The sequence below is a fragment of the Podarcis vaucheri genome (genome assembly GCF_965113315.1).
Source record: "Podarcis vaucheri genome assembly, chromosome: 1".
NCBI classification, from domain to species: Eukaryota; Metazoa; Chordata; class Lepidosauria; order Squamata; family Lacertidae; genus Podarcis; species Podarcis vaucheri.
In genome coordinates this window covers 14,929,097-14,944,321 of record NC_138759.1, presented here as the reverse complement: position 1 = coordinate 14,944,321, position 15,225 = coordinate 14,929,097, and the positions used below count along the sequence as shown (strand labels likewise).

The window sequence follows — 15,225 nt, the reverse complement described above, 5'->3', positions numbered from 1 at the left end:
TCTGTCGTGCTGTTAGTTCTGATGTCGGTGGAGCTGCAGGGGAACGGTTTTCCTGGACAGCTCTGCACAGGGCTTAGGCTGGAGAGCAGAACTGGGACATTGCTTCAGCACCAGCAGTCCCTCAGACCAAGCCATAATAATAATAATAATAATAATAATTTATTTATATTTTTTTTATTAATATTTTATTAAGTTTTGTCAGTGAAAAAATTCAGAAAAAATACAAAAACAGAAAAATACAAAGTCAAAATACAAAAAAACAAACATTAAGCACAAAAAAGAAGGGAAAAAAAAGAAAAACACATAAAGAAAAAACAAAACTCCCTCTTTTTTAATTTCTCATCTTTAGTTAACTTATTTTCCTGACTTCCTCACGCCTCCCTTTTTTGTATCCCTTTTTAAAAATTGGTTCAGCAAATTCATATCCAATTAGTTTATCTATTATCAATCCCATCTTACATTTTACCTTGTTGCTAGAACCCCTTCAATGCATTTCAACGTCATCAGCATTCAAAAATTTTGCAGTGTTTCTGTAAATAAGTTTTAAATTTCCTCCAATCTTCTTCCACCAACTCTTCTCCCTGGTCTCGGATTCTGCCAGTCATTTAATAATAATAATTTATTATTTATACCCCGCCCATCTGGCTGAGTTTCCCCAGCCACTCTGGGAGGCTTCCAATCGAGTGTTAAAAACAGTACAGCATTAAATATTAAAAACAGGGCTGCCTTCAGATGTCTTTTAAAGAGAAGATAGCTGCTTATTTCCTTCACATCTGAAGGGAGGGCGTTCCACAGGGAGGGCACCACTACCAAGAAGGCCCTCTGCCTGGTTCCCTGTAACCTCACTTCTCGCAATGAGGGAACCGCCAGGAGGCCCTCAGTGCTGGATCTCAGTGTCCGGGCTGAACGATGGGGGTGGAGACGCTCCTTCAGGTATACAGGACTGAGGCCGTTTAGGGCTTTAAAGGTCAGCACCAACACTTTGAATTGTGCTTGGAAACGTACTGGGAGCCAATGCAGATCTCTCAGGACCGGTGTTATGTGGTCCCGGCGGCCACTCACCGGCAGCGCATTAAATACAAGTTGCACCTCCTGCATCACAGGGGGTTGAAGCAGATAGATGGTGACCATGGTGGCCCCTTGTAACTCTGATTTTGTTATTCTGTCCTAGCAACTGGCTCCGCCTTTGCTGAAAGGAGCCCCACCCTCCTTTTTAGCACTTATTGACTCCAATGCAGCAGGGGATGTTATGGTTGTGTTACGGCTTCTGAACTGGAGTCTACTGCCTCAGGCCATGGGTTGACAGGGACTGCAGACACATCTTGTGGTGCTTCTTGGACTGGCTCTGAGGGCTATCCACTCTCCCACTCAGTGTTATACCCTGAAGAAGGGGAGTCTGGCCCCAGGCTCAACTCCCAACAAAGCAAAGCTTAAGTCAGGCACCCCCAACTGCAGCCCTCCAGATGTTTAGGCCTACAACTCCCATGATCCCTAGCTAACAGGACCAGTGGTCAGGGATGAAGGGAACTGTAGTCCAAAACATCTGGAGGGCCAAAGGTTGGGGATGCCTGGCTTAAGTACAGTTCTCATGCCCCATGTAGTATAACTAAGTCTCTTTCCTCCCTCTGCCCCCGCCCAATAACTCTCAAAATGTTTTCTTTTGAATTTCCCTTAGCTCAGCCACGAAAATCTTAAAGAGCTGTTTTCAAAGCCAGAAGAAAGGAAGAGGGATGCTTCTCTCCAGAGGAGCTCAAGTGAAGAGGAGAATCGCTTGATTGAAATGCTCTTGGAGAACGCCTCTGCCAATAGGTTTAGTGCGCCAAACTGCAAGGTAAGCTTAAGAGGCACGGTCATTACTTTCCCCTGCTTTCAGAGTGGCGTGCTGTGGGTGTCCTGAAGGACGTAATTCAGCCTTTCCATCCAAGTATCTATTAATACCAGGTTTCTTCATCACTGAAACCACGTGGCTGGTGAAGGTTACTTTGGGGGTGGGAGATCGCTCCATCTCTACAGAAACGTGTGAGAGCAGCTGAGCGAAATAACAAAACGCACAATGTTCATGTAAACTTGCGATTTTGTGCAAGCCGTTTTTATGCTTTGGGTTTTCCGGAGCTCTAAGAGGCTGCATTGACGGTGCTGCCAAACCATGGTTTAGTGTGTAGGAGAAGGAACTGGAGCAAGTTTCACGCTCCCCGCAAAGAGGATTTTGTTTCAGTGACATCTTGTATGCCATCCACACTTGACAAAGTGTGGTTAGTCTTCACTGTTTGCTTGTTGAAACCAAGCCAACGTCAAGTCATAGTTTTAAGAAGCTGGATTGATTCAATAAACCTTAGTTAAATTTAACTACGTTTAAGGAATGCATGGCACACTTAACTGTGGTTAATCTCAAGCAGAGTCTTTCAGTCTTTCGGTGGCTGTGCTGGAAGAAGGGGGTGTGTGAGCCCCAGGCTCACAGTAGCTCATCCTTGCACCGCCAATCCGTGGTTTCATGTTACTCATGAACTGATTTTAAGGGTTTGGGGTGGGGGCGTTATTTTGATGCCTCCATATTTACCCTTCCTACCCCAAAACATGAGCCACACTTTACTACCATAAGAAGAAAATCCGAAATGGACTAATTTGGGTGTTTTATGTTCTGCTTTAATTTTTTTTCCTCCTAAGGCAAGGCTTATTGGCCCATACAACCCCTACTGCCTGAAATTCAGCAGCATGACCAGAATCTCCAGATTTAGGTAGGATGGCATGTTACTGTGCTTTGTTCAAGGTCATTCCGTGACATTCTGGCTGAACTGGACTTCTCATTGATCTCCTTCCAGATCATGTACAAAATTGTGTCCCCCTGGCTCACATAATTTTTATTAGGGCTACCTCCAAATTTGAAGAACGTATAATCAATTAATTGAAATTAATTTCAATGGATTAATTTGCCAAATCTGCATAAGCCTGACCTTCATTGAATTAGTATTTCTGGAGAAAAAGGCATACTTGCTTTGGTATTTAGGTTATTTAATTCTGCATTCCTGCCCTAATAAGCCCCAACCCAGCAGTTTTACAAAAAGAAGCAAACCAAAAATGATTATTAAGTAACAAAATAAGCTAAAACTAAAACTGTAAAATCCAACGAAGCAGAGTTAAAAGCTTCAACAATACATTAAAATCCATGCATAACAAGAACATTTTCTTGTGCTCGACTAAAACAGCATCGGGGATGGGGCTAATCTCACCTTCCTTTGGGAGAAAATCCCCAAACCAGTGTCCATTCTGACATGTATTTGTCATAACCAGAGCCAATTCAGTTTTTCTGCAGTTTGGCTTCTTCCAGCTGTGACATTATCATCTCACTTTCCACTTACAGCCAGAATTTTACACATTTTTTGGTCGTACTATTGCCATGTTCCATTATGTGATTTCACACCAGTTATTTCATGTGTAACGTATTTGCATTTCCTGATGTAGTTCTTTGTTGCGGTTAATTAAGACCCAGAGCCCAATTGTACCTGATTTCACAATATTTAAGTATTTAAATGTTAACAGTGGACAGCCATTCCCTGCATCTCACTGACCCTCCCCCCCCCTAAAAAGCCCTCCTCACTCAAGCACCTAATCTCATTTAGACAACTGCAGTGCATTAAGGGCTCATGAGATTAAATTATTATTTACTTGGTCCCAACCTGAGTAGCAGTTTACAGGTCTGAGCTTGTATTTTACATGCATTTTTTCAAGCTGTGCGGGTTTTTTTTTGTGCTTCTGGATTTTTGCTTCTTCACAGGGTGGGTGGGTTTGTGTGTAAGTGAATAAACTCCGGTCTAAGAACACACTCCCTCTATTTTTCTAAGTAAACCAACTAAGTAGGAAGAGCAAAGGTTTTCCTGAGGGCTTTCTCACACCTTGACACTTCCCTCTTCCAAAGCAACTAGATTAATATAATATAATATAATAATAATTTGTTATTTATACCCCGCCCATCTGGCTGGGCTTCCCGAGCCACTCTGGGCGGCTTCCCAAAAAAATATTAAAATACTGTAATACCTCAAACATTAAAAGCTTCCCTAAACAGGGCTGCCTTCAGATGTCTTCTAAAAGCCTGGTAGTTGTTGTTCTCTTTGACATCTGGTGGGAGGGCATTCCACAGGGCGGGCGCCACTACCGAGAAGGCCCTCTGCCTGGTTCCCTGTAACTTGGCTTCTCAAAGTGAGGGAACCGCCAGAAGGCCCTTGGCGCTGGACCTTAGTGTCCAGGCTGAACGATGGGGGTGGAGACGCTCCTTCAGATATACTTAACCGAGGCCGTGACATTAAATAGCCCTAGCATTTTGCCGCCAGCTGGAGGTTCCAAACACTCCTGTAAGGTAGCCGCAGGTAGAATGCATTGTGGTAATCTAATCATAGGTCACCCAGGCACATATAGCTGTGCCCGGATGTGCCTTTTCTATCAAGGGATGGTGCACAGATGCCACAGTGGGAACTGTCTTGAAGAGAAGCGCTTTCCTCTGTGGGGAAGACTGAAGAATGATGCCCCCTGTCAGCAGTAGTTCTATGTAAATGCTTGTACGTAAAAGATGATGATGATGATTTAGATTTACAATGCATATAAAAGTCCTGTTAGCTAGGGATGATGGGATTTGTGGTCCCAAAACATCTGGAGGGCCGAGTTTGCCTATGCCTGCTTCAAAGAGAGAGAGAGGGAGGAGAGAAAAAAATGAAAGCAATAAAACCCCAAAGGATATAGTACATTGCCATAACAATCATTATCAATTGACAATTGCAATTTTCGACCTACTATATTTTGTATAAATGAGTTTCAAATTGCATTATACTTGTCCAGGCAAAAGAAGAGAAAAGAAAAGATGTTTGATAGAACCCTTTTAGTAGGAAAGGTGTTGAGGAGAATAATTTCGCTAATTAGTCAGTGACAATTTCACGACATTGGATTTCTTCTGCTTCATATTAGGAATTCTGTGCGAGGCTGGCATTTAAACGAACTGAATTGCTTTTCTTTCTCCCTCTCCCTCCCCTCTAGAGCAGTCTTAGTGGAGAAGGAGAGTGTGAACTCTGTGGTGGTGGTTGATGCCCCTGAAGACTCGTTTCAACAGATGCTGGTTGCTGCCTCTGTGACGGTAAATGCAACAGGTAAGTGGTGTACCATTCCTGGGTGAATAGAGCATTGATAAAGAGCTGATCGATCACTTGTGCCTGTACTGTAGTTCTGTTACCACTGGATCTTACATTTGCATTCTTTAAAATGACCAAATAGTATTATCGTTACTACTGTTGTTTTCTGATAACAGGATCCACAATGTTGCTCAGGGAGACATCTCTGATGCCTCATATTCCAGGACTTCCAGCACTGCTGGCCATGCTGTTTGCTCCTGTGATAGATCTCAGGTATGTGCACATTTCTAAACAAGAGCATCGCAGTCAACTTAAACGCTTGTGCTGCTTCCTTTATAGTTCCCTGATAGAATGTATAACACTCTTTCCAAAGGCTTCTTGTTGTGTGACATAAAATGCAGTCCCCCACACTGATAGTAAACATTGATCTTTTTTTCAAATCCAGGGCTATGCTTACTGCCAGGCCTGTGCATATTTAAAGTAATTAATTTCAAACGTTGCCGAATTTAAAAGCTTGTAACCTGTCAGATTTGAAGTTCAGAAGGTGATACTGAAAATTTGCTATCCCTGAGAATCATATTTCTGTAAAGAAAGAGGTGAAAAGAGTCTGTGGGTAGGGTTTGCCCAAATCACAGAAGCTCAGGTGCAAAGGGGTCAGGAGGGACAGGATTTCAAGAAATCTGATCACAGTAATCCCTAGAGCATGGCTTACTGTGAATGAACATGCTGCTGAATCGTTCTTGTCTAGGTCCTCCTTTCCTTGAGTTTCGGGCAATAAACCACAAGTGTGCTTACTGTGAAGGGATGCAGGTGGCGCTGTGGGCTTGCCAATCAGACGGTCGGCGGTTCAAATCCCTGTGACGGGGTGAGCTCCCGTTGCTAGGTCCCTGCTCCTGCCAACCTAGCAGTTTGAAAGCATGTCAAAGTGCAAGTAGATAAATAGTTCTGGTGGGAAGGTAAACGGTGTTTCTGTGTGCTGCTCTGGTTTGCCAGAAGCGGCTTAGTCGTGCTGGCCACTTGACCCGGAAGCTGTATGCCGGCTCCCTCTGCCAATAAAGCGAGATGAGCCCCGCAACCCCAGAGTCGTCCGCGACTGGACCTAATGGTCAGGGGTCCCTTTACCTTTATCTGTGCTTACTGTGAGGTGTGAATCAGCACTCATGGTTTATCTCTCTCCAGACAAACCATAGTGGTAAGCCAAGGTTTGCTCCTGGCCTATGGATCATGGGTCATTTGGGGAAAAACAACCAAGCTTGTTGCTCTTGGAGTGAAATGGGAGCGATTCAGCATGCCTAGAACACTGCTCATTCATGCTTTATGGTTTACAATTACATACAAACAGCGCCATTGTGTGCAGACAAGTGGTATTCGGTTATGATGTCATATAAAGTTTCTGCAATTGTTTATTTTAATATACCACTCCTCATCTGAGGATCACAGGCCAGTTTACTGTATAAATGACTTGGTCATTAAAAAGCTTGTTGCTCTCATTAGGGTTGATGAAAGCAGGAACAGATACATTGGTGTCCTTTGTGGCTTGGGATGGAACTACTCGCTGGGAGTCCCCATCCTCTCTGACCACGACATGGAGTTTATGTTTGATGTGAAAATTGATGCAGAGGACATAACCCAGGTAAATTCCGCACCAGTTCATCCCATTCATGCTCCCCCCCCCCCCAGGTTTCTTGGAAGTGAACCCAACTGCCTTGGCTGGTTTATGTGCAATGAGATTGATCCACATCTTGGGAAATAATCCTGTATTTGGGTAGACGATTAAGCTAACGAATTCTTTTAACAGATCTGGTTTAAAAGTGTTTCAGTTTGAGTCAGAAAAGTAGTTTCATCAGAAGCTCAACTACAGTGGTACTTCGGGTTACATACGCTTCAGCTTATTGACTCCGCTAACCCAGAAATAGTACCTCGGGTTAAGAACTTTGCTTCAGGATGAGAACTGAAATCATGCTCTGTCGGTGTGTCGGCAGCAGGAGGCCCCATTAGCTAAAGTGGTGCTTCAGGTTAAGAACAGTTTCAGGTTAAGAACGGACCTCCGGAACGAATTAAGTACTTAACCCGAAGTACCACTGTATTCAACCAGGCGCCATCTCTGCTGCCTTCAAAAAGCGACCCTCTTTTATTCACAGATAAACATTATAAGGATCGCCATTAACAAGCTGGTCTCAGATGGTCCAAATGGCCTGATGCATTTTGGTCAAGAGAGAATTGCCCAGTTGCAGGATGCCACTCGCCAGAAGCTTTTAGGGTAAATTACCTCCTTTTTTTGCCATAAGAAGTTGCATTCATTTTTATAGCACACAGCAGGAGAGAGAGTGCATTACAAATCTGAAGAAGCGCTAACTCAGCTTTCCCTAGCCTGCTGCGATCCAGATGTTTCGAACTCCCACCAGCCCCACCCAGCATGGCCATGGATCAGGGGTGATGGGAGCTGTGGTTTCAAACATCTGGTGGGCACCAGGGTAGAGAAGGCCGGGCACAAATGTTAACAATCCTGGAGAAGCGAAAGAACCTAAATGTATCATTATGTATTCGGGGCACTCGTGCATCTGCAGTTTTAAGTTAATTGTATTTACCATATGTCATCACTACTTAACGGGAAACTCTGCGTTTGAAAAACATGTCTAGACAGAATGAATTAAAACGTATCACTGCCGTACTTTGCACAGCTCAGGGAGACAGGAGATGGCAGGCGGGGAGTCTGTAGTAATCGAGTTGTCACACACGACAAAACATTCCCAAAATAGCTAGGATTAGATCTGCATAGACAAATTCGGGCACATGCACGTGTATGCACTCGGCTGATGCAAACATTGGCACTGGGAGATCAACTTAAATTATGATGTTTTAAATGCTTGCCTTGTCAAAATACTCCTAATAAATTAGCTCAGCCAGGGCTTGAATTAGAAAGGGGCAGGGGGAGCTGCTGGCCTTCTTAGCTTGTCCTCCTAATGAAGGTTAGGAGGGGGGCAGGATTTGGCTACAGTTGGGGAATGTTGGAAGTGGGCTTTCTGGCTTTCATTAAGGACCCCTTTAACACCTCCCCTTCCGATAATTAGGGCACCAGATTCTGTGTGACGCTGAATTTTTTTCCTGAGCGGCTTCCCAACAAAGTAAGGTTGACAACTGGTGGGCCCTGGAATCTCCATCCAGCCCTCTGTGTAGCCTCTGCCTGCCCCCCCTGCTGGGGACCTCAGCTACTACCCCTCCCCTTGCAAGGCAAAAACACAATTAGAGGCCTGTTGAGCTTCATTCACACCATACATATAAAGCGGTCTTACACCACTTTAGTAGTTTTGACTTTCCCCACAAAGAATCTTGGGAACTGTAGTTTGGCACTGTAGAACTACAGCTCCCAGGATTCTGTTGGTGTACTACGCTGGGCCTTGTAACCAACTTGGGAAAACACCAGGCAGCTGCGTTCTTCCCCCCCTCAAGCGCCTCTCGGGATGATCCATCACTCCTCTGTCCCGATGCGCTTCTGCGACACATATCCGAAGATACGTGCACACAATACAGTAGCAGAGTCCAAGCAGAAACTGTTGGGATACTGCCAGGGAGATAAAGTCCATCATGGCCCCAAGCCGGCTGCCGGACGATCCATCGATCCCTGTAGTCAGCAGTATGAGCTTTTAGCGACACGAGTTTCCTGGAAATACCTTGCCACATTCCAGGGCTCGTGCACACTCTTTATCAGCAGATTATGCACAGCGAAAGTCGCACCCAGGTGAGCATTATCTACAGACTTTATTCAACCTTGATCAGACCAAAGAAAGACATGACTGTTCTGCGTCAGTGTCTCCGACAGAGAGAGAAACGAAAGCAATAGCAACATAAACATCCTGTGAACAGGAAATACGCAGGCTGTGACACAAACATCCTGCTCCCTTTTAAGGTGGAACGGAAATATCCTAACAGAAACTAGGCATAGAAGTGTAGATTCTCAGCTAATTTATTATGTACACGATCAGGTGTTACAGAACAAAGGAAACATGTCTCCTCTCCACTTCTTCTCCGAGAGAGAACAGCAAATGCAAAAATACAACAGTAACGGAACCGTGTAACTGAACTTCCGTTCCCATGATTCCAGTTGTATGGAATGTCAACACAGACATGTGATGAAAACAATCACACATCAGCAGTGGAGAGAATGAAATCCCAACAGATTCTCCATCACTGTTCAAGTGGTATAAGAGTGCTTTAAATGTCTGTCCTACTAATACGGTTTTTCTTTACTCACAAAGAGTTTCTTTCTCCCCGCTCTCTCAGCCTGATTTGTAAATCAAAACCTCGTGAAATTGTTCCTCCCAAATTCTATCCGAAGCCATATGAATGGAGTCAGGTAAGATTTGCTTCCCAAATTTAGACCTCAATAACACCCGTCCCAAGCTTTCTAGCCTCAGGTATGGTGACTCTCCACGGTCTCTAGCAGATCACATACTACCTGACTGTTTTACTGAAGATGCCAGGGTTTGAATCTGGGGTGTTCTGGTTGGGGATACTTGACGAATTTGTTGCAGTGAATTTCAGTATGACCTGCCCTGATCCACAGCACCTAGACTGCGGTGTGGATTGGAGTACATTTATCCTTTGCATTCCACTCTTCTCTGAATTTTGAGACATAGTGACCAGCATAAAAATGTCCCCCAAAATGAAGCTAAACACTTCCCGAAAAAAATATGTAAACCGAACTGCAGCCATCGTTCAAAATTCACACACTTCCCCAGATTTAGCGATGCAGTTCTCTAGTCAAGAAATGCTTGTGTTCAAAAATGAACATACTAATAAAAATAATATACAGAAATGCCCGTCTCTACCCTCATGTCATTGTGTTAGTTTGTAGTTGTGCCTGTACCATCCTGCCAAGTGCTAGAGATAATTTTAACATTCTATACTACATCTACCTACCTATCTACCTACCTTCCTTCCTACCCATCCATCCATCCTCTGTGAGTTATAAGCTCTGCCCAGGAGAAAATGTTACTGGAACAGACACCCCTCTCCCCCCCCCCCTTCAACCTCACCAGAAAACCTTCCCTTCCATCCAAAGCATTAAACCTTCACTTTAAAAGAACAAACAATAAAATGTTCATTACTTGCATGTACTAAGTTACGTTGTTTGGACATTGTTCCCATGTTTTTCTTTCTCATTTAGCCACAGTCAAACATTGTCATTGACCAGTCTGAACCACAAGATGCACGAGCGAGGACTGATTCCTTGTACCAGCTGCATAAGTTGATTTTGTTAAATGCCTAAGGCTTCAGCTCTCATCGTCCTTCGCTGGAAGAAAGTCCCATTAGACCTGGTGCAATCTGCTTCCAAATAAGTGTGTTTAGGATCAGAATGTTGTTGTTGTTTTTAAAAAAAACCTATTGTTCTGTTACAGAAAAATATAAAAGATGTGTTTAAAAATGTGACGTTACCAGTTTAACTGTTTGTCTTGTTTTCCTAACAAACAAGAAGCCCCCAGAAAACGACACAGGTATGTGCAGTACAGTATTTGAAATTGGAAGAACTTTAGTGCTGCTCACTTACTAACCACATGAGGCACTGCTTATCCCTAACATTAGACTACCTGGCTTCACCCCTCCAACCTATATGCATTCAGTAAAGTTCTGAATGCCAGGGTTTGTAGGGGGACGGTACATGCTTAGGCCTTTTCATACACCTGAGAGCCCTGATCACCTTTGGCTCCTGGCATTGGGGGAGGGGAGAGTTCGGTGTCAGGAACGGCTTCCCAGGCAGAGTGAAGCTGCTGTGCCATCTTCCTGGCAGCTGGATCAATGTTGCTTACTGTGAGAGGGGCAAGATGACAAGGGGTCTGGTGCAGTGCAGACGCACAGGCAGAGCTAATCCGGTGCTCCTGCTTGCATGTTTGCACCGTGCCAACCTCCCTTGCCACTTTCCCTCCCAGTAAGCAGCAGTGACCCATCTGTCACCGGGGAGCTAATGTAATGACTCTGCCCCACAAAGCAAGCTGTTTCTGCCTGATGTACAGAAGTTGACGGGATGGAGCCAAGCAGCTGTAGGACGAGTGGGAGCACCGTGGGATGTTGCCGTGGTGGGCAGTGTCAGGAAGAGGAGTCCTTCGCCACCTCCATTTAACCCTGCCTATGATGTTTCTCTTCTTGAGTTCAAAGCAGGGCTGGGGGGGAACCTATGGCCTTCCAGATGTTTGTTGATCTACAGCTCCCATCATCCATGACAATTGGTCTTACCGGTTCTGGAGGGACAAAAGTCCCCTATCCGTGCTTTAAAGATGCATACAAGTTGCTATGGCTAAGATTCTTGGAATTGATAGTTTTGACAGCAGGGCTTAGCTGCGACAGATTCTTTAAAGTGCATATAATTAAGCCGCTTCAGTTTAGCTCGTAGTTAGCATTCACAGCAGCCAAATAGGAAGATAACGTTTTGGTTTTGCCTTTGGATTAAAGTGCATTTCAAGTTTTAAGTGTTCCATTTAACATTTGCTTTCTGTTATTAGCTATATCTGCAATTGCTAGTTTGCTTTGAAAAAATAAAGCCAATGAGTTTTAATACACTGTGATTTTTGTGTCTTTTAAAATACATATTGGGCAAAAGGAACAGCGCAGATTAAATCAAATCTGTTGTTCCTTTTTACATTCATGCAGCATGATGGAAATTGCCATTTGTTTCTTCCTAGCTTGAAGTGTGTGTGTGTGGGGGGGATGGACGGACATGCCTTTATAGAAGTTAGCAGTGGAAATACAACTAAAACAAATAGCAACACCAAAGCAAGAAACACAAAGGGCAATTTTATAGAATTGGTTAGAACTGATTAACCAGATCATAATCTTAGTACAGACCACAGAATGTGGTTTGGCAACCAAAGGAAAAATACTGCAATCAGTCTGCTCAGTTCTTTCCCACCAGTGCAAGAAAGACCACTTACCTTTAAAGGTGGGTGAAGGCTGCAGCCACGGAGGGTGACAGGATAGGCTGCCTAAATTTTAAATCTAAATCGGCCAATGAAGGTCTACGTGTGGGGCAGGGCTTTGGCAGACTGGAGGAACAACATCAGCTTGGCATCATTGGCATCCAAATGCCAGCCTGTAACTCTCACCCCCACTCCAAAATCTGGATTTACTTTTTCTGAGGCAAATCCAAGAAGTAACAAGAAAAAACTCCAACCCTGTTGCCAGCTACTTGTTTTTGCAATACTTCACTGACCCATTTGTCATTTAATCCCGATGTTCCAGAAATTGTACTCCAGAGCAAGATATCCTCCTTGCCTTGCACAAGAAAAGAGGCCTGGATTACATTGATGTGGTGCCCTTGACTCAATGCATTGCATATAAAGTCTGGAAAAAGTCTTAAAGTAGAAGGACACCTCTAGATCCAAGATACTGTTCGATCTATTAAAACATGTGAAATATTCTCAGAGCCGAGTGTGGATTTCATGCTCTTTATTCAGCTCATAGTGGTGAGGAGGAATGGGAGTCCCCTCACAGTATCTGCTTTATATACATTATTTACACAATGGGCTGCACGTGATTGGCTAATTCCGGAATTCTCCTGTAGGCCAATCAGGTTGTAGATTCACTTCCATCTGGAGCCGGATTGGGTGGCTCCTGCAGACCAATCAGACTGCTGCATTCTGAATCCTATTGTTCTAGGACCAATCAGACTGCTGCATTTTGGATCCTATTCAACTCAGTACATAACAACATGAATATCCTGCCAGTTTTCTGTGTGGTGAAGACCAACTGCCTGATGTAATAGAACCTTGTTTCCGAAAGAAACGAGCGGTACACTGTTACTTCTGGGAAAGAATTGGGAACACCAGTTAATCCTGCAAGTCCCACGTGTGTGGGACTACCAAGGAAAAATGGCTGACTGCCTGAATTCAAAAAAGCGCAAGCAGGGCTTGACTCACTCTTTCGCCAAAACAGCCCCCAGCAGAGTTTAAAACAGAGGTCTGTGCAGCGTTTGCAAAGCCTCTACCCCTCTTAGAGTGAATAGACCACAAACCTTGGTATGTTTAAGTGCTTTACTTACAGTAATCACAGATTTCACTCACGCATTGTTCAATGCAACAGCAGAAATCATAAGGGCAAGGTCTTTTTGGTTGCAAAATGCAGGTGTTAGTCTCCAACATGCGGTCTGAGTCTGGAGCCCCAGCCTCTGACGTGCTCATGGTTGGAACAAAAGGGGAGGGGGGGAGGAACAAGAAACAGACAATACTTCCTTGCAGAAGGTGAGGGGGTGTGACCTGGCCATGCCTTGTCTAACAATTTACAAGTCCTGGGTTAAAGTGTTTATTTCTATTGAACTCGCCAAGTCTCTCAGGGCTATCCAGCACCCCTTCAAGAGGAGATCTTCTGCCAAAAGCTTCTTCCCAATTTGGACACAAGGAGGGCACAGATGGGGTTGAGAGGGAACATGCAAACCCCAAACTGGGGAGAAAGGCGAAGGAAGCCTGCCCAGGATCTGGATACTGCTCTTGTATATCCCTATTGGGAATGTCTTCCAGCAGCATTTTGCAGATATGGAAGTTTGTCTTTCTTTGATTTTTTTTTTTAATGGTCCTTTGGAACATTCTGCTCACCTCTCCTTTCTCTGCTGACAATATCTGGGTGGGTGGGTAATGAATTCTGCTGCCACCTCACATAGTGTTAGAGCTTCCTTTCCCTGTCTTAGGCAGATGTTCCTTAACTGGAGGCTTCTGCCTTTTCTTGCAGGGGAAGTTATCTTGTCTTCTTTGTTCGCTCCCTGTTTTTCCTTCATGGTTTCTGTAGAGTTGTAACAGTTAGGTTCCAGTCCCTGATGCAGTTCCAGTTGGATGGTATTTTAGTAGTTGAGTTATCTGCCTTGCCAGTCAGTCTGGAGAGAGGGATGACTCCTCTCCCTGGAAGGGAAGCAGAGGGTTCAGAAGACCTTGTCTGTATGAGGAGAAATGAAATATATGTGTTTGTGTGTGAACAACAAAAAGAAATGGCTGAGTGTCTGGATTCAAATGTGGGGGCTAACACATAGCCCCAGTAGCCCCAGTTAAAATCACAAAATAAGCAGCCCATTAAAGTTTTAGGAATACAGGTTAAACCTTTTCTCATCTAGCTGCATACAGCAGCTGACCTCTTTCTACCCCTCTTGCGATGAGCAGACCACACACAGTTAAGTAAGTTTAAAATGTTTTACTTACAGATTCAAGGTCTCAGTCATGCATTGTTTCATGCCGCAGCAGTGATAATACAGGCAACATACTGTTGAGCAGAAAATGCAGAATATAGTTCAAAACGTGCTGTAAGCTCAGGAGCAAGCTTACACACATCCTCCTTCAATGATTACATGAAGCACAGGGGGGGGGGGCGAATAGAAAGGCTTGGATGTAACTTGAGTCTCTCTACAACTCTGTGGTCCTTAACCTCTTCATGCAATAACTAGCAGTTGTGCATAGTTAGGTTTGACTGCAATCTCTCGCAGCCTGATCCTCCCAGCAGCATCACCAAACACACATGGGAAATACAATTTTCTGTTCTGCTGGGAATCTGCTGCCACCCAGTGGACAGTATGGATTTACTTTGTATTTGAAATTTATTTGCAGGTTTGCAGCTCCTTCCAAAACATGGAATATATATTCAGTTCATCAACTGCCAACAGGCAGAATGCCAGCGTTAGGCCTCATCTGCACTTTGCTTTGAAAGCAATATCGTATCACTCTAAACAGTCATGGCTCCCACCTAAGAATCCTAGGAACTGAAGTTTTATAACCACTTTGTTCCAAAATTGAGTGTTTTCGTATTGCATTAGTATAGCAAGGTACAAAAATCTGCCTATACCTATACACTGCTAGGTGCATTGTGTTTTGTATGTGGGTATGTGTGGGGCGCTGTGGGTTAAACCACAGAGCCTAGGACTTGCCGATCAGAAGGTCGGCGGTTCGAATCCCCGTGACGGGGTGAGCTCCCGTTGCTCGGTCCCTGCTCCTGCCAACCTAGCAGTTCGAAAGCACTTCAAAGTGCAAGTAGATAAATAGGTACTGCTCTGGCGGGAAGGTAAACGGCGTTTCCGTGTGCTGCTCTGGTTCGCCAGAAGCAGCTTAGTCATGCTGGCCACATGACCCGGAAGCTGTCTGCA

At 44.4% G+C, this 15,225-nt stretch overlaps 1 protein-coding gene and 1 long non-coding RNA gene across 4 annotated transcripts in view; one reads left to right on the top strand and one right to left on the bottom strand.

Annotated features, from left to right (window-relative positions):
* Positions 1–11,664, top strand: part of TDRD9 (tudor domain containing 9) — an 85,717-nt gene extending 74,053 nt beyond the window's left edge. For all 3 annotated transcript variants that reach the window (XM_082216580.1, XM_082216582.1, XM_082216581.1), the window contains 8 exons: positions 1,676–1,831; positions 2,665–2,735; positions 5,023–5,132; positions 5,291–5,387; positions 6,609–6,747; positions 7,256–7,374; positions 9,396–9,468; positions 10,282–11,664. In XM_082216580.1, the coding sequence (XP_082072706.1) occupies positions 1,676–1,831; positions 2,665–2,735; positions 5,023–5,132; positions 5,291–5,387; positions 6,609–6,747; positions 7,256–7,374; positions 9,396–9,468; positions 10,282–10,383 (867 nt within the window). In that variant the 3' untranslated portion in view covers positions 10,384–11,664. The remainder of the gene's footprint in view (positions 1–1,675; positions 1,832–2,664; positions 2,736–5,022; positions 5,133–5,290; positions 5,388–6,608; positions 6,748–7,255; positions 7,375–9,395; positions 9,469–10,281) is intronic.
* A 1,460-nt stretch (positions 11,665–13,124) lies between these two features.
* On the bottom strand, positions 13,125–14,707 carry LOC309531167. The gene is made up of 2 exons (XR_014219117.1): positions 14,291–14,707; positions 13,125–14,030 (listed from the first exon to the last, which is right to left on the bottom strand). It is a non-coding gene; the product is annotated as an uncharacterized lncRNA (long non-coding RNA).
* Positions 14,708–15,225: the final 518 nt, after the last annotated feature.